The sequence below is a fragment of the Erythrolamprus reginae genome, chromosome 5 (assembly GCF_031021105.1).
Source record: "Erythrolamprus reginae isolate rEryReg1 chromosome 5, rEryReg1.hap1, whole genome shotgun sequence".
NCBI lineage: Eukaryota > Metazoa > Chordata > Lepidosauria > Squamata > Dipsadidae > Erythrolamprus > Erythrolamprus reginae.
Window position 1 is genome coordinate 78,897,083 of NC_091954.1, and position 19,281 is coordinate 78,916,363.

A 19,281-nucleotide genomic window follows, 5' to 3' on the forward strand; every position below is an offset into this window, starting at 1 on the left:
TTGCTTTTCTTCACATTAACATGCCCATTGTTCATGTTTGTCAAGATCTTTTTGGATCCCGAGTTTGTCTTCTGGATGTTGGCTATTCCTGCCAGGTTAGTGCCATCAGCAAATTTGATGAGTTCCCTTTCTATTCCCTCATCTATTCCCTCATCTAAGTCATTTATAAAGATATTATTGAACATTATTGGACCTAAGATAGAGCCTTGTGGTACCCCGCTGCTTATTTCTCTCCATGTGGAATAGAGAATACCTTATTAAGCTGATATCTGGCAAATCACATACAGCCTCAGAACAATATGTGAACTCAGTGATATTTATTATTTTTATTTATTCATAAGTACTACCCAAATATATTAGGAAGACAAGAAAACATATATTTAGATACTATTGACAGCATGAACTTTTAGAAAGTGCCCTGCATCGTTGCACCAGGATTTTTCTGTTACTAGAAAACAGACCTACTAAACTTTTGCTTGATTCCTATTTGGAAGGTAATGTATGCAGGTATTTTACATTATTTTTAGACACTATTTGCTAATCAAACAGAGACATGGCTCACTGACAAAAATCAAACTTTTATTCCTATAGTTATCTTAAAACAGAGGGGGGGGAAATCATCAACACAAATGTGGCAGCTACACCAGCTTCATCTATCTATTTTGTCTTCTTGAAGACTTGATGGCACACCTGGTCTTCACAAGTCAATTCCTATAACAGAAAAAAACATTAGTAAGTACAACTTTTTCATTGCCCTTATTGTGCCCCAGGCCTTCCCTTAAACTCAAAGATAAAAACAGCTCATCCACCACATTAACAGTGAGGCTGTGCTATTAAATGGAAAAGAACAATGTATTTTATGTAACCAATCAGCCAGTAAGCACTACAGGTTGCAGTAATTAGATTTGGACACTTCAGTTGAGTTTTTAAAAGGATAAAAATGAAAAATGTATGAACATTGCTCTCTAACAGTAGGATATTTCATAGTCTATTATTAGCCCACATACTGTAGTGTATTAAAACTACTGGAGCAACAAAAAATTGCAGAAGGAGAAAAGGCAAAGCTTTAAAGGTAACAAGGTAAGTACAATAGTATTTGACCAAAGGCAGCTGCGTGTCTGCAGAAAGTGGACCTTAGTTTAGAATGTTACAGCAAGTGTTACAAAGTGGGCCAATAGCCTTATTGACAAGTGTGAATGTATTTTATCATGAAAGACTGTCTATGTGAATATCTTTTTTTACATAGCAATTTTTTAAAAAAACCTAGCAATCTCTCAACCCTTGCTATTAACTCTTTAAGTGGTTCTTAAGGATTGGTTTGCAGCAATAAAAGTGAAGAGAAGATGCTATAGAACAGTAATGATATTATTGGGTCATGGGCAACTGATTTTCTTCAGCTCTTTTTTTTTTGCAGTCAGATCAATAGAGCAAACTATTAGTGCTTCTCTATCTGCAAAATGGAATAAATGATTCTGAGATGAAATATTTTTAAAAATCACTCCCAAACAAAATTGAGTTTTTAATTTAATTTTATTTTAAAACTGTGGTTGCTTCGTAGTTCACATAAAGCTACTATGAATTTTGTGATGTCTTAATCCCTACTGTGAGCATTATTACTCAGAAGAGGAAATATAACAGTTGTTATTTTTAATATGGATAGTATATTCCTACATGATAGATTCCTACCAAATTGATTATGGTCCAGCACAATCTAACTAGGCAAACTAGGTTTAAAAGATCATTTAAAGTAGTTTCTTGTTTCAAAATTATCCAGTCATATATTTTCTGGAAGTCTATTACCTAGTTCTTTTATCAGTGGACTATCGGTATGTAAAAAGCTTTAACATATTAACAATTACTACCAATTGTAATAGTAAATTTAATAAAGTAAAGTAATGTACTGTATATGTTGTTTGCTTTTTTAAATATGATAGGGTTTTATGTGCTTTTTAATACAGTATTAGATTTGTTTTTGCTGGAATATTGTTTTTATTATTGTTGTGAGCCGCCCCGAGTTTTTGGAGAGGGGCGGCATACAAATCCAATAAATTGAATTGAATTGAATTAATTGAGAACTATGGGAATATTTTTTTTAGCACTAGAAAATTATGCTGTACATTTTTTACCATTCTGCTAAGTCCTAAGTACCTTTTTAATATAATTCTCAAGAGAGCAGAAATTATAGCCTATGATTTCCTAGGTATCTGTGCTAGTAGAATTTCTAGAGGTATGAATATTTGACTAAATACTCATATCTATTATAGAAAATGTGGGTTTTCTTAATAGATTTTGATGCAGGACTGAAAAATGGAACTGGGAGATTGTATCAGGATATTGAGATGTTCTTTTTTCCCCTTAGAAATTATGCAAGCCAATGTTTGCATCTAATGAAAAATGAATTATGGCTAAGAATGTTGAACATTAATGAATGAAGTTGCAATATTAACCATATTTATTTAGAAGTGTGTTCTTTTGAAAACAATGTCGTTACCTTCTAAGAAAAATGGTTTGGACTTTGAGTGTTGGCAATGTTTAAACATAATTACTTCAAACATATAACTCATTAAGCAAACTTGATTTCAGTGGAGAAAATAAATTAAGTTATTGAATGTAGGTTGCCACTAGCTGTAAGTAAAGTTTAGTTTCCTATAGCTTTTTAAGGCTATTTAGTCAACATCTGGATTTTTGTAGCCTTGTTCTGATAGCTTTGGGTTTATTTATTTTATTTATTTATTTTGCCAAATATGTATTTGTAATATCCATAGCTATAACATTATTTATATATATAAGATGGATACTGATAAGAGAGAACATTAGAACCAGGATGGTAGCCACGTTGGTGTGCTTATGCACACCCCTTACTGACCTCTTAGGAATTAGGAGGCCAACAGTGGACAGTCTAAGGGTAAAATTGGGGGGGGTTTGGTGACAAAATCACAGTCAGGTAGGTGAGTTCCAGGCATTAATCACTCTATTACTAAAGTCGTATTTTATACAATCAAATTTGGAGTGGTTCACTTTGAGTTTGTATCTGTTGTGAGTTCGTGTATTGTTGTGGATGAAGCTGAAGTAGTCATTGACAGGAAGGACATTTTAGCATATAATTTTATGACCTATGGTTAAGTCGTGATAAAGGTGACATAGTTCTACGCTTTCTAAGGCCAGGATTTTAAGTCTGATGTTCTTGATGTGAGCCGCCCTGAGTCTTAGGAGAAGGGTGTCATAGAAATCTAATGAATGAATGAATGAATGAATGAATGAATGAATGAATGAATGAATGAACAAATAAACAAATATTCTATTGTGAGTAAAGGAGTGGAGGGTTTCACAGTCGGACCTAAAGATGAGGTAGTTTCTTGTTGTGATGATGGAGTCAGGGAGGGATTTTGTGAATTATGCTTTTTGCACTGATAAGTTTGCATTTAAAATTAGTATTGGATTGGATTGGGGAAGTAAGGGATGCACTTACCTAGTCTTGGTTGGTGGTGTGTGGGATGTTGTTTTGTTGTTGGGGAATGGGTTGGATGTTATGGGTTGTGGGTCTTGTTTTTGATGCGGTCGGCATGGTAATTTATATATAAGTTTGTTTCACCTAGATCTAGTTCTCTTTTGAGTTTGCTGGATGCTCTCTCCTTTCAAGAATTCTGCTAAAAAATGCCAACATTCATTGGCAAGAGCTTCTTTATTTCCCCAACCAGCTGTAAAATCAAGACCACATGGCTTCTGCTATCTACACATTAGTTTCAGTCATGCTGATAACTTTGTGTTTACTTCTTTGGGTTTACTTCCCCTTTGCCATGAAACAAAAGTGGTGGCTGTAGAGTCATATTTTATGCTCCCTCCATTTGCCTGATTGAGGGGGGGGGGCAATAGAGATAGAAAGATGCAGGAAGAGATCCAAGTTAACAGATATATAGATACAGTGATACCTTGTCTTACAAATGTAATTGGTTCCGGGATGAGGTTTGTAAGACAAAACAATGTTTCCCATAGGAATCAATGGAAAAGCGATTAATGTGTGCAAACCAAAAATTCACCCCTTTTGCCAGCTGAAGCGTCCGTTTTTGCGCTGCTGGGATTCCCCTGAGACTCCCCTCCATGGGAAACCCCACCTCCGGACTTCTGTGTTTTTGTGATGCTGCAGGGGAATCCCAGCAGGGGCATCCCAGCATTGCAAAAATGAGTGCTTCGCTGGCAACGGAAGTCCGGAGACGGAGTTTTCTATCAAAGAGAGCATCAGTAAAATCGCAGCATCACAAAAACACTGAAGTCCTAGACTGAAAACCCTACCTCCAGGCTTGCGATGCTGCGATTTCATTGAGGTTCTCCTTGCTGGGAAACCCCACCTCCGGACTTCGGTTGTCAGCGAAGTGCCCATTTTTGCGCTGCTGGGATTCTCCTGCTGGGATTTCCCTGCAGCATCACAAAAACATGGGAGTCCGGAGGGGCGGTTCCCATGGAGGGGAGCCTCAGGTGAATCCCAGCAGCACAAAAACAGGTGCTTCGCTGGCAACAGAAGTCCGGAGGCGGGGCATCCCAGCAGCGGCGGTGGGTTTGTAAGGTGAAAATAGTTTGTAAGAAGAGGCAAAAAAATCTTAAACCCTGGGTTTTTATCTCAAAAAGTTTGTACGACGAAGCGTTTGTAAGACGAGATATCACTGTATGTGGAAATGGGTTTTACACCGGTCCTCACTTTTGAGATTGTTCACTTGAACACTTTTATTACTTAATCTCTCATTTATTGTTTCTCATACTTTGATGGCTGCTTAATTTTCTTTACATCATTCAAGTTTTCTATGTATATGAATTCAGCTTTTCTTCAACAGCACTAAATCATACTTTTTAAAGATGAAACAATTTATGCCTGGTGATTGTTCTAATCCATTTTTTTCAGTCTTTCAATTTTTTGTGCAGCCTATAGTAGAAGGTTCTTGTATTAAATCGTATTCCTCATATCTTACACTGAAGTTGAAGGAAATAATTACCCCTGTCAATTACTGGAAAATTATATTTTGACAAAAAAGTCGATTCTACTTCACATTCGTATTCCTCATATCTTACACTGAAGTTGAAGGAAATAATTACCCCTGTCAATTACTGGAAAATTATATTTTGACAAAAAAGTCGATTCTACTTCACATTTCTATTTTTTCCATAGCACTTTGTTTGAGCTATCTGTTTTTAATTAACAAAAATGTGCAACTATTGCAATTTCATAACCTCAGTATGGAACATTGAGATTGTGGCCATGAATAAATGCCAGCCAGCTTGAGTCAACTGATTGTTCTAATCAGTTGCAGCAGGTTTCATTGCTAGACTATTCTATACTGTATACTGTCCTCGATAAATAATGGTAGTGTTTTGGTCAGCGTTTTCATAATTTTAATTACTACCTGGAATTGCTTGTGGGCTATTAAATGAAAATGGAAGCCAGCCCATCAAACATTAATTTCTAAGTGTTCAAATAAGTACAAAGTCTGTTTATTTTCAGACTAATGGAACTGAGACAGTATAAGGAAATGATAGTATGGTTCATTGGGTGGTGGGTGTGCACACTTTTGAATCATTTATGATTGTGAAAAGCTTGGGGAATCCCAACTCTGCCATCCTGCCTCATATTTGTCTGCTTATCTTCTTATCGAGTGAGACTTTTCAACATAAAGGAAGTACAATTTAAAATCCATAGATAACCCTGAAAGATTAGTTTCCCTCTTTAAATAAATGGAATTTGTTACTCGCTATATTGGCCTCACTGTCTTCAGCGCTGTTTTTTATGATTGACATAACCTGTAAGCTAAAACTGACAGGTAAACCAGAAGTGCTTTTATATGTTTATAGTTCATCTCCCTTAACATGAAACGGAGTCTCATACTTTAATCCTGGATAAGGAGAGATTCCGTGAAATTCAGAGTAAACCACTGAATGTGTATCAGCCTATTTTCCTCTAGCCTTAATGATTTTACCTGTAGTTATTGTGAGGGCACAGTTCAAGGTAGTGATTCCCTGACTTACAGTATAAGGTAATAAAATACTGTTTTTCCCTTCATGACCCTGGCTCAGGAAACAAAGGGGAAACACAGGATAAGTCCCTGCAGTTACAAGATCCCAGGGATGGAGTCAACTTAAGTTCATCTCAGTGTTTATGGAAAGGAGCACAACTTTCAAAAACTTTCTGAATTTTTAGGGTATTTCTTTTCCTGGTTCTGTTAAGAATTCTGTTAGCCATTTAGCTCTTACTGGAAGTAAAACATGGTTTGCATTTCCTTGAAAAGCAGCTAATCTATTAAATAAAGACATACCCATGTAAACAAGTTATTTATAAAATATTCCTATTCCAAGTAGCACCTGTGGAGGGTGGGGGTGATTTCTAAATCTGATATATAAATAAAATAAGTGTATATATCAAATGTAGAAATCAAATATAACCATAAATAAATATAGAGGTTGTCACATTTCATCTTTATAACAGATGCAGTTTGGGATTGAATCAGTAATCCTGTTCTATGTTATCTTCTCCAGAGAAGCAATCTAAATATCTATCCTATTGCTTCTCTCATGATATCTGCAAAAGGAAAACTGATATACCTAATGCAATTGTATGTGTATATACTCTTTTTTTAAGGCATTTGTTAGCAGGAGCGTGGCATAATTGGGGAACTCATATGAGAATAGTGACTGGCCAAGGTCACCTTATAAGCAAAGATTTGAACCTTAGGTTTGCAATTTTACATGCTAATGATTCATACACATCTATATGTACAGTTACAGGTACTTCTACATATAATGTACATATACAGTACTTGATCCTTTAAAAAATCCTTATAAAAGGGAGTTAATGTGGAACATCAATTCAATTATACAAAGTCAACATATTTGGTTCTTACTAGATGCAGTTCATCTCCGTCAATCCAATGTTTCCAGCCTCTATTGTTTTTTTCACCTTTCTGGACACAGACAAGTTTGTCACCATCCCAGCTCACTGTTGACTTCAAGGATTAAAAGATAGTATTAAACAATGTTCTAGAAGTTTGAAATATTCAAAGCACTGAACAAAGCATGTTCAGTGAATGTGTCAGGTGATTTTTAAAAAAGTGGAGGAAAATACAGCCATCTCCTTGCAAAAATCACAAATTTTGGTTGCAAACCAAGTTTGTTATTTGTGTTTCATGTTCCCAGCTCTTCATCCTGATTCATGAAATAACCATAGAAACTAATTTCACAAATTTACTTATGATGGAAGTGTTCCCTAGAAAGGGAAGCCAATATGAAATCTGGTTCTGCTTTAAGAGCAGAGTAATCTCCAGCAGAAAAGTCATGCTTTATTTAAACTAATGTAATATCCACACACATATTTCTATTTCAGTAAAGAAATTAGGTGGTGTTCACAGCCAATAAATTACATTATTTTATTTAAAAGTGACACACCAACGGATGATTAAATCTTCCAGTTGTTTTACAAGGTTGCAAATAAAGCAGCTGTTTATTAAAGATGTAGTACAGGTGGTACCTTGAAGAAAGGTACCATCTGACAGAACAAATTATTAGTATCATTAACCTGATTTCTTGTTTATGTAATGCCTTGTGCAGTGCAAAATAGTTTTTCATTTCAATATGGTATATTCTTTTTCCAAAGAGAAAAAAATCTGGAGGCATGTGGGTATTTTTGTATTTATTCTATTATGAAGAAGTGTGTGAATGTCCATGTAATATTTTGCAGTCATTTTTGCAGTGATGTACAACCTCCCTAGGTTTCTGTACATCCATCAGACCCCAAGGAAGGCATCTTGGGTGTTTTCCATCTGGAAACCTAGCAACTCGATAAGTATCAGAATGACAGAGAGGTTAACAATCCTAGCAGTTCTATGTTCTGCCAATGCCAAGAATAACAGCAGCAAAATAATTCAAAGCATATTCATGTACTCAGAGGAAAAGATAGCAAATGGTAGTTCCTGAACAGGCAAAAAATCTTTTGAGAAAGGGCAAGGTGAATTTCAGTGCACTAATAACATTGTGCAAAGGGGCAGAAAAAGTTTGTTTATTTTTATTCTGTTGCTGCTATTTTTATAGGGTTGGGAGGAACCTTGCAGGTCATCTAGTCCAGTGTTTCCCAACCTTGGCAACTTAATGATATCTGGACTTCAACTCCCAGGTTCAGGAGGGAAGTGTTTTTAACAGGAAAGTGAACACAAGAACAAGGGGACACAATCTGAAGTTAGTTGGGGGAAAGATCAAAGGCAACATGAGAAAGTATTATTTTACTGAAAGAGTAGTAGATCCTTGGAACAAACTTCCAGCAGACGTGGTTGGTAAATCCACAGTAACCGAATTTAAACATGCCTGGAATAAACATATATCCATTGTAAGATAAAATACAGGAAATAGTAAAAGGGCAGACTAGATGGACCATGGGGTCTTTTTCTGCCGCCAGTCTTCTATGTTTCTATGTTTCTTAGAATTCCCCAGCCAGCATTCGCTGGCTGGGGAATTCTGGGAGTTGAAGTCCAAATATCGTCAAGTTGCCAAGGTTGGGAAACACTGATCTAGTCCAACCACCAGCCCAAACAGGAGACCTTGATATCTGCCTCCACCTAAAATCAAACTCACAACCTCCTGATTGTGAGGCAAGAGTTCCACCTCTAGGCCATCTTTTTCTTACTATTATTGAAAAATCTGCAGACCTGAATCGAGTTAGGTAGACAGATTTTTAAATGTAGCAAACCTGGATAGGTTTTTCAGCTTGAGTAGTAACCTTTTTTTAATTCAAATGGAATATTATCTTCAAAAAAGTAGATTATGCCAGAATGGAGGGAAGGGGCTAGGGAAAAAATCCTGAAAAAAGAAATCTCTCTCTCTTTCTTTTTTCGAAAAGAAAATATTGTACTTGGTGATTCTTCATTAACTGAATATTAATAAAAAATTATAAAAACTTGCTGGAAATTTTAAAGTTAATGCAAATATGGCATAGGCTATGGGGCCGTGATAGCAAACCTATAGTACATATGCCAAAGATGGCACACGGAGCGGTATCTGCCAGTACATGAGCCGTTACCCTAGCTCAGCTCCAGCACGCATATATGTATGGGCCAGCTGATTTTCAGCTCATGTACAGACTCTGGGAGAACATTTTCTGCCCCCAGAGGGTGTGTGGAGGCCATTTTCATCCTCCCCAGGCTCCGGGGAAACCTCTGGAATCTGGAAAGGGCAAAAAATGGGCCTACCAGGCTCACTGGAAGTTGGGAAATGGGATCAGGGGTGTGTGGGGCAGTGTGGATGGGAATCATGTGAAATGTGCATGGGGTGGGGTGCAGGGGGGATTGAATTATGTGTGTGTATATGATAGCGCACCTGTTGTGCTTTCGGCACCGGAGGGAAAAAAGGTTCGCCATCATAGAAACATAGAAACATAGAAGACTGACAGCAGAAAAAGACCTCATGGTCCATCTAGTCTGCTATATCACTGCTATAGGTCATGCTGGCCTCTACACTGAAGTAAAAATACAGATTTTTTTTCTTCTTCTTAGCATTCTCCCCAAATGTACAGGGTCTTTTTTTCCCTTTTTTTTTGTATGAACCGGATGTTAATTTATTGGTTGTGATGGGAACTAACTGACTGGCATGTTGCCCAAGACTGATGTGGTGGGCAGAGAGAGAGAGAGAGTGACCATCCCAAAGTCACCCAGCAGGCTTTCATGCCTAGAGTGGAATTAGAACTCACACTCTGCTGATTTGCAGCCTGGTCCCTTAACCATTAGATCAAACTGATTCTCAGAAAATAACAGAATGTCTTCCTTAAAAATAATTAATCCCTGCTTCTGTTGGGGGGGAAAAAGTATCAGTATGTTGGTATAGGAATGCTGGGCAGAAATCACCCTGATAAGAAATCAGAGAGAATTATAAAAGAAATGAGGTGCTTTTTCTTCCTGTAGTCACATAACAGGACTGAGATCGAAAGAGAAAATTGAGGTTGCTGAAAGTTCAGCAAAGCGGCAGTTTTGTGCTCCTGAATAGGGCTGGAAAAGGATGGCTTTGTTATAAGGGGCATGCTGCGATGTCAGGGCACAAAAAGGTCACGGATGATAAGGAAGATGTTGGCTATAAGTAGCAAATCTCTCCATTCTCCTTGAAAAAAAAATAATTAGGTGATTGTAATGTTTGCTGTTCCATTTTGGAGATCTGATATAGTGGCACATAAGACACAATTTACATTGGGTGTCTCTGACACACTATTAGAATCAGGTGTAAAGAAGTGTATTATGAAACTGGTATTAGTGAAATTTAGTCCCCAATCTCATTCTGTCTCAATTCAGTGTGGAAACAATAAAACAAACAAACAATCATTCATTCATTCATTCATTCATTCATTCATTCATTTATTAGATTTGTATGCCGCCCCTCTCCGGAGACTCGGGGCGACTAACAGCAATATTAAGACAGCGTACAATAATAATCCAATACTAAAAACAATTAAAAACCCACTAATATAAAAACCAAACATACATACAGACGTACCATGCATAAAATTGTAAAGGCCTAGGGGGAAAGAGTAAGACGGAGTGACTGTGGGTTCTGTCTCCCAATGACAATCCCATCTGTCCGTCCATTACCCTGGGGAGGGAATTACTGACCCCCTCAGAGAGGGTCCGCAACTTGGGCGTCCTCCTCGATCCACAGCTCACATTAGAAAACCATCTCTCAGCTGTGGCGAGGGGGGCGTTTGCCCAGGTTCGTCTGGTGCACCAGTTGCGGCCCTATCTGGACCTGGACTCATTGCTCACAGTCACTCATGCCCTCATCACCTCGAGGTTCGACTACTGTAATGCTCTCTACATGGGGCTACCTTTGAAAAGTGTTCGGAAACTTCAGATCGTGCAGAATGCAGCTGCGAGAGCAGTCATGGGCTTACCCAGGTATGCCCATGTTTCACCATCACTCCGCAGTCTGCATTGGCTGCCGATCAGTTTCCAGTCACAATTCAAAGTGTTGGTTATGACCTTTAAAGCCCTTCATGGCATCGGACCAGAATATCTCCGAGACCGCCTTCTGCCGCACGAATCCCAGCGACCGATTAGGTCCCACAGAGTGGGCCTCCTCCGGTTCCCGTCAACTAAACAATGTCGGTTGGCGGGCCCCAGGGGGAGAGCCTTCTCTGTGGCGGCACCGACTCTCTGGAACCAACTCCCCCCGGAGATCAGAACTGCCCCTACTCTTCCTGCCTTCCGTAAACTCCTCAAAACCCACCTTTGCCGTCAGGCATGGGGGAACTAAACATCTCCCCCTGGGCACGTTTAATTTATACATGGTATGCCTGTGTGTGTGTCTGTTAGTATATGGGGTTTTTTAAATCTTTAAATATTTTAATTAATTGAATTATTTATGATTTGTTTTACACTTGTTGTGAGCTGCCCCGAGTCTTCGGAGAGGGGCGGCATACAAATCCAAATAATAAATAAATAAATAAATAAATAAATGAATGAATGAATGAATGAATGAATAAATAAATAAACAAACAAATAAATAAATAAATAAATAAATCTCAATTCCCCCATGCCTGGCAGCAGAGGTGGATTTTAAGTAGCTTACGAAAGGCAAGGAGGGTGGGGCCAATTCTAATTTCTGGGGGGAGTTGGTTCCAGAGGGCCGGGGCCGCCACAGAGAAGGCTCTTCCCCTGGGTCCCGCCAAGCGGCATTGTTTAGTTGACGGGACCCGGAGAAGACCTACTCTGTGGGACCTAACTGGTCGCTGGGATTTGCTGGCATCTGACCAATACGTTCTATGAAACTCATCAACAATCCAAGCAGCACTCAGCATCCCTTGGCCAGATTGGCTGTTGATTGGAAGACAGTAGGAAAGACTAGATTGCCCTTGTAATATACATTAAAGGTTTTCCCAATTTCTCTATCTTCTCCTGATCTGATAGTTCAGCTTTCAGTCTGGACAGCTTTTGTTTGCAGGGTAGTGGACTTGAAAGATGGACTTGAAAGGCTTTGAGTTGGGTAAGGGGCTAGTTTTGCTCACCCCAAGTAAAATGTTTTGTGTGCTGCAGCCAAGAAGAATAAATAGCAGTGACTACTGTGGGCAACAGGAATCTGCTTTTCTCTGTGCCACACTACGAAACGTGGCTGTCAACCAGGGAAATATAACAGTCCGGAGCCATGAAGAATTGAAAGCAAATAAAAAGTAATTTTACCTTGCTGTCATCTCCTTGAGAAATTGTCATGATTTGCATATAGAACAATAGTTGCACTAGCAAAGCGTCTAGTTTCTGAAATGCAAATTTAAGCTTCTTTATAAATAAGCATTTCTTTAACATTTTAATTTGCTTTCAACTTGTTTACTTGAATGTCAGGGGCTTATATTGACTGCTGTGTAAATGGGAAACAAATAATAGGTTTTCTACCTTCACAACTCGATTGTCAAGACCCTTGGTATGCTCTTCAAATTCCACTCCTGCGGTATAATTCAATTCATAGTTTCTGAAAGTGCTCAGTGTTTTTGTTTTGAAATTGTCTCCATCTTGAATAATTTCTTTCGTTTGTGTTAGATGCTTTGCAATCTTACGGGTAGCAAAATCGATGCCTGCAGATAGAATGAGAGATATGCATTTTAACAAAGTGCCTGATTAAATTCAGTTTCTAAATGTAAAAAACAAATCTGTGAGGTTAGGCAGATACCTAATAAAACTTTTTGACTTTTTAAGGGGAGTTTGCATCTCTTTTATACTATGAACTGATTTTTAATAAGTTAATCAAATTGTCTCTGCATCAGAAAAATCCTTTATTAAATTACCATATCTGCCCATTTTTAGTAGGAATTTATCTCAAGACCTCTACATAGGATCTGAAGTATTTCCCATTGAAAATAGCAAAACTAATTTTGTAGGAAAACACAAGACTGTGTTCTAAAAGATGATGTATACTTACACATTTATTCATACTTTCTACTAGCAGAATATTTCATTATCTAAGGCTACCTTTATAGACTTGTACAAATGTTAATAATGTGCTTATGTGATATGGTTAGAAGCTGCAATTATCAAATACATACTCAAAAAAAAATAAAGGGAACACTTAAACAATACAATATAACTCAAAGTAAATCTAATTTCTGTGAAATCAAACTGTCCACTTAGGAAGCAACACTGATTTTCAATGTGCTGTTGTGCACATTCAACTTTGTACAGAACAAAGTATTCAATGGGAATATTTCATTCATTCAGATCTAGGATATGTTATTTGAGTGTTCCCTTTATTTTTTTGAGCAGTATGGTATTCCAAATGCAAAGTTCTTTCTCTGTCAATTAGACAAATCTTTGTGTCATTACCACTGAAGTTCTCTAACTATTACTACTCTCCTTCTGGCTAGTATATTGAGCCTTATGGTCAATTCTTCACACCAGAACCTATTGCATGCCAAGCTTTCTGATGTCAAACAAGGCAAATACAATTTCTTAAACACTCCTCAAATAAAGATAATTAGTTATTTTTCTGGAGCAGCACAGTAACAAAAAGTAAGTAACATGATGCAGAAGGTTGGTTGAAAAGGAGCATCAGGGACAGCACACAATCAAAGAATCTGCTATCTGCAACTGAAGCATCTTGTTGTATGAGAAATAGTAGGTAATATCCATTGATCCTCATCACATCCATTAATTGGTCCAATCTTTTTTTTCAAGCCAGTCAGCTATTAAATTTCATTGTGGCAAATTCTAAATTTTAACTACAGGTATATTTAGTATATGGTGGTACTTCTATGTAAGAACTTAATTCATTCCGTGACCAGGTTCTTAAGTAGAAATGCTCTTAAGTAGAAGCAACTTTTCCCATAGGAATCAATGTAAAAGCAAATAATGCGTGCAGACACATAAAAGCTCGGAATTTGGGTGGGAGGAGGAGGAAGAAGAAGAGGAGGAGGACAGTCACTTACAAAGGAAGAAAGTGAGGTGAGGGGAATCAAAAAAATCCAAAACTTTAAGGCTTAAAAGAAAGAGAGAGAGACTCTGAGGCAGCAAGGAGGAGCACGCGCCTCCAATACACCCGGCGCGAGGCTGCCTCCCATATATTGCCTGCCATACACTGACTGCTGCTGCTGCTGCTACCTGCTGCCTCTTCCTTCCCATGCTGAAGGGCTCACCTCTCCTCTCGCTTTGTAGCTGGCGCCTTTCCTTTGCTGTGGTAACTCCTCAGCAGCCCAGAGCGAAGGGAGCGTTTCTTTTCTCTGGGCGCTGGCAGAGGTTTGTTCCCTGTACAAGTGCCCAGAGAAAGGAAAATGCTTCGTTTGCTCTGGACAGCCAAAACCTCCTTAAGCGTCACCAAAAGGCTCCTCTGGCAGCCCTGATGGCCGGGATTAAAGCTGGAATGGCAGGAAACTGGCCGGGCCTTCGTGCCACTCTCAAATTTCCTGGGAAATTTTTCCGGGCTTGGGTTCTTAACTAGAAAATGGTTCTTAAGTAGAGGCATTCTTAAGTAGAGGTACCATTGTATTTGTAAGCAGTTCACACATGTAAAGCCCATGGCCAGTTCACACATTATGGTCAGTGAAAGGCAGTTTGGTTTTATTATTATTTAGCAGGCAACTTAATGATTGAAACTCAGATATTAAGGGCAGATGGGCGGGCTTCACTGTCCTTGTGCTTGGAAAGGTCATTTCATAGGCATTTTTCTACCTTAATCTACTTTATATTTGAATGTTACAATGACTTGGGTGGAAAGAGAGAGCCATCCAACAGAGCTTGGAAAGGAATCAATCTCCAACTAGGTACCAGAAGATTGAAAGGTATCCCATCTTTATTATTTTTACAAATAATTCAAGGTGATGAACATACCCACACCCTCCCCTCTCCCCCTATTTTCCCCACAACAACAACCCTATGAGGCGAGTTGGTCTGGAAGTGAGAGTGACTGGTGCAAGGTCACCCAGCTGACTTTCCTGGCAAAGGCAGGTTTAGAAGTCATGGACTCCTGCTTTTTAGCCTGGTGCCATAACTATTAGACCAAACTAGTGGTCTCATATAATTATGTTCAGATGTTTCAGAAATGGGTAAAAACATTAGTAGTTTTGTAGCTTAATCATTGCCTTCCATTACATAATGGCTTTTGTTATCACTTTATTTTGATCATGAGCCGTGGTGGTGCAGTGGTTAGAAATGTAGTATTGTGGGGTACTTTTATTGATTGATTGATTGATTGATTGATTGATTGATTGATTGGATTTGTATGCCGCCCCTCTCCGGAGACTCGGGGCGGCTAACAGCGACAATGAAACAGTGTACAATAGTAATTTGATATTAGAAATGATTAAAAATCCATTAATATAAAAACCAAACTGATTGCCAGCTGCCAGCAGTTAGATTGTTCAATTGTTCGAGTCTTACCGGCTCAAGTTTGACTCAGCCTTCCATCCTTTCGAGATCAGTAAAATGAGGACCCAAATTGTTAGAGGCAATATGCTGACTCTGTAAATCACTTAGAGAGGGCTGTAAAGCACTATGAAGCAATATATAAGCCTAAGTGCTATTGCTATTAGGAATCAGAATAGAACATTTGGAGAGCAATGGCACAATTAAATACCAAAAAAGAATATACTGGACTGATTTCTTTCTTGTCATATTTCAATAAAAGATGCTAGTGATGATCTAAACAAATTCATCAGTGGGAATAGCAGTCAACCAAGATTGTTGTAAACAGTCCTTGAACTCAAGATGTATTTCACCTCTGTCAGCCAAAAGCTCAAAGACAGAGAGCGGTGTCATTTATTATCCATTTCTCCCTCTAGCTATTGCCACTGATTGAATAAGATTGCAAAGCATAAAGCAGCAAATGCAGTGTTGGGATGTAAAGCCTAGACCATTTGTTCATGTGTGGGAGGTGGTAAAGAGCTAGAAGTTGAATCCTCATACATCTGCATCTTGCTCATTTAGATCATCCTTGCAGATGCCAGTGAAATCTTAGAATATTTGATAGATAAAATTGAATGCTTTTGCAAAATAGATAATATTTTGTAGCTAAAATATCTAGCTAGTTTTTTCAAGAGAGACATAGCACAATCCTATCCAAGAAATAATTTAGTGGAACTTAAATATAAATAAACATATACAGTACAGTACTTATATGCACACAGGCTCACAGACACACATGGAGAGAGAGGGAGGGAGGGAAGGAGAGAGAGAGACAGAGAGAGAGATTTACACAGAACTTATTTTGCCATCTTTCCTGTGAAATAATAATTATGATTCTTATAAATATGAATACAATTTGCTACTTTTGGATTAAATTTATTAGTATTGTCTTCAATTCGGAAAATCTAAACAAAAATTATGCCTTCTTATACACAGTAAATATTTTCATTTTCATTTCATTTCATTTATTTTTTCCCCACATTTCTTATTCTGATGCAGAGCTATATTATATTCTTTTTAATTTTGTTGTAAAAGTAAAAAGGGCAAACATAAATATGATAAAATATTGACACTGATAGTTATACTAGTGTATTTATTGTATTGCAATTAATGTAATTATATTTAAGAAGAAACCTGTTCCAGAAGTCATTAATAAAACGAGACTGTAATACTAATATATCATTGCCTGGTTACTGTTCAGAGGAAAGAATATACAACAGGTATAGACATGTACTGTATAATACAAAGAGAACCTTTGCAAAATGATTGACCCACTGATAACTGGTACTATCTGCAGGAGTTGTACATCTAAAACTCAGCACTGTTTTGAACTGACAACCTGAGAATTAGAGCTCATATTTAGTCTAGGAACTCCTAACAGTTGACTAGTTTTGTTAATATACCAACCATCTGTTCAATGCTAACAATAATTTTCGTCTGTTTGTTTGATGTCTCTTAGTATGTACGTGCTATTACAGTAAATCAGAGTTTATATATGCAATTCATTATTATGCAGAAAGTGAAATGAATAAGAACAACTCTACCATGCAGCAATTTCCTTTTTTCTTTTTAAAATCTGGCAACCATAATCTCTAGATTACTCAATTAAGATTAGATCTGTTGTATGAGAGACTACAAGGCATAATGGAACAACTGCTGAGTGGTACTGATAATATTGAAAATATTATAAGATTTAAGATCCAGAAGTCAATGTATTACTTGTACAATCCTATGATTGCTATACCTGAAATAGACCTGGGATAGAGATATTGTCTCAACATATATTCTTAATAATACAGTATATGTTATTGGGAGAAAATTACCATCCTATTTTTGTCCTGGGCACTGCAATCTAATTGCACTAATCTTAAATACTGATAGAATGTATTCACTGAACATTTCAACGCTCCCTAATTTGTCTTGGGATTAATGTACTTTTGAAGCATAGATGGGAAATATTATATTGGTTAAGTTGGTCAAATGAGTATAGCGAAAAGTAGGGTTTCTATTATTTCTTAGAATTCTGCTTATGTTTTGGCTGTGCTTTAATTTATTAAATTTGTATGCCACCGAACTCTTAATGGTTTTGTTGAGTAGAAATAGAGAAACATGAACAAACCTGGAAAAAACACTTTTTTCAATTTATACAGACAAGATTATTGCATATGGGAAAATTACAGGAGTGAATGCACACCTAGTCTCATCTTGGCACAATCTTCGTGTTCTCTCCTTTTAGGCAAGTACCCATTATTATATTGAATCAATAGAATATAATCTCATAAGGTCTACAGTCCATAAAAATAAGTAGAAATCCCCCATCAACCAATTTGAAACTGTTCCCAGTTTTGTAAGCCATTTTCGTATTTGCCAGAGATATGCATATAAAAACGGTCACATGATGCATGGTGCTTTGTAGTACAAAAGAATAATTTACTACTGTTGCCTTGCTTGACATTGTTAAAATTTTTGAACATGTACATAAATTTAGGTTGTAATATTAGGTTTTGAATTATTTTATGTTAATCTATACCACTTTGCATGCATATGAGCTAGTCATGTTCTAAAATAAAGTAAGTCAAAAGGATTCATATGTCTTCCATGGGATATAACGCACTGCTTTAAAAATGTTTGAATTGTCTCTGATTATGCATTTTAATACATGCTTAAGCAGTTGTGTTCAAAATCCCTCCTTCTAAAGATAGAATTTAATCATTTGAATTAAGTTTATACTTACCTAAAGCAATCATATAACCTTCAAAGTTTTCGTTTAATATCATTTCCCAAGTTCCATTGTAATCGGCTGGCATGGCTGCTAGGTGATTAAATCCAAGGATAGTTTAGTTATGGAATATGAAATGGTGTTCTCCAAAAAGAATTAACTGTAATTCTATCCATTTTATAGTTCTTTGGATGTAGTTTATGATTTCCAATATAATAAAGTCTAAGGGTCACTTAGATAATCTAAGCAGAACTTTATGTTCGTTATTAAAGTTCAAAGGAGAACTAGATGTGAGAAGGAAAATGATGTTGCAATGACCTTTGCAGAATGTTAAGAAAAACGACAATAGAATATTTTTATGAAAGCATGTGGTTGAAATATGTGTTCCATAATGGCAAATTATCAAGTCTAAATTGGTTGCTTTCTTTGTTTTTAAAAAATGTCTAAGATCCTTGACTACTGTTTGAATTTTATTAGGTGTGCTATCTAACTGGTTCAGTTCAATTTGAAAAGAAAAGTAGCTAATTTCTTCCCAATAATTCCACTCTGCTTGAGATGGGTATGTCAATGTTCAATGCATTACTAGAGCATAGCTGTTCAGGCACTTCTGGATGCCTTCTGGAGAAAAAAATGGGAGACCTTGGTATAATGCAAGGTGACAAGATAACCACAGAGGCATTTTGTTTTGTCTTTCTGCTTTTTTTTCCTAATAAGGATTTCTTCAAGCAGCTCCAACTAGGACACTTAGCACTGGATATTTTAAAAACCCTATAGTTGAAGTGCTGGTTTTAATTTATAAAGCTGTACCTAACTTGGCACACAGATACCTAAAGGTGGCTATATCAACTACAATTGATCTGTCTGAAGAATTTATCCTGGAAGAAGTTGCTTATGGGCTTCCAATTTCATGTAGCGATGATCCTGAAGCTAGGAAAAACTGCAACAGCCTCTTTCTAGAACATAGTTTGTTTCTTTGATGATGGCCTTCCAGAAGATAGTGAAAACCAATCTTTGATAGACTTTGATGAAGAATAGTACACTGGATAGTTTATCGATATTGCGTGTAATTCATTGGGGCTTTGTTTGGATTTGATGTTATAACGATTTTCTTACTTTTTATAATATTCTTCAGCCACTTTGAGTTCATTACAACTCAGTGGCATAAAT

At 37.2% G+C, this 19,281-nt stretch overlaps 1 protein-coding gene across 1 annotated transcript in view; it reads right to left on the reverse strand.

Annotated features, from left to right (window-relative positions):
- Positions 1–399: 399 nt before the first annotated feature.
- The window catches only part of RBP2 (retinol binding protein 2), a 46,233-nt gene continuing 27,351 nt past the window's right edge, over positions 400–19,281 (reverse strand). Inside the window, exons 2-4 of the mRNA XM_070753283.1 lie at positions 12,399–12,577; positions 6,885–6,986; positions 400–711 (exon numbers count right to left, since the gene is read on the reverse strand). Coding sequence (XP_070609384.1) covers positions 658–711; positions 6,885–6,986; positions 12,399–12,577 — 335 coding nt within the window. The 3' untranslated portion in view covers positions 400–657. The remainder of the gene's footprint in view (positions 712–6,884; positions 6,987–12,398; positions 12,578–19,281) is intronic.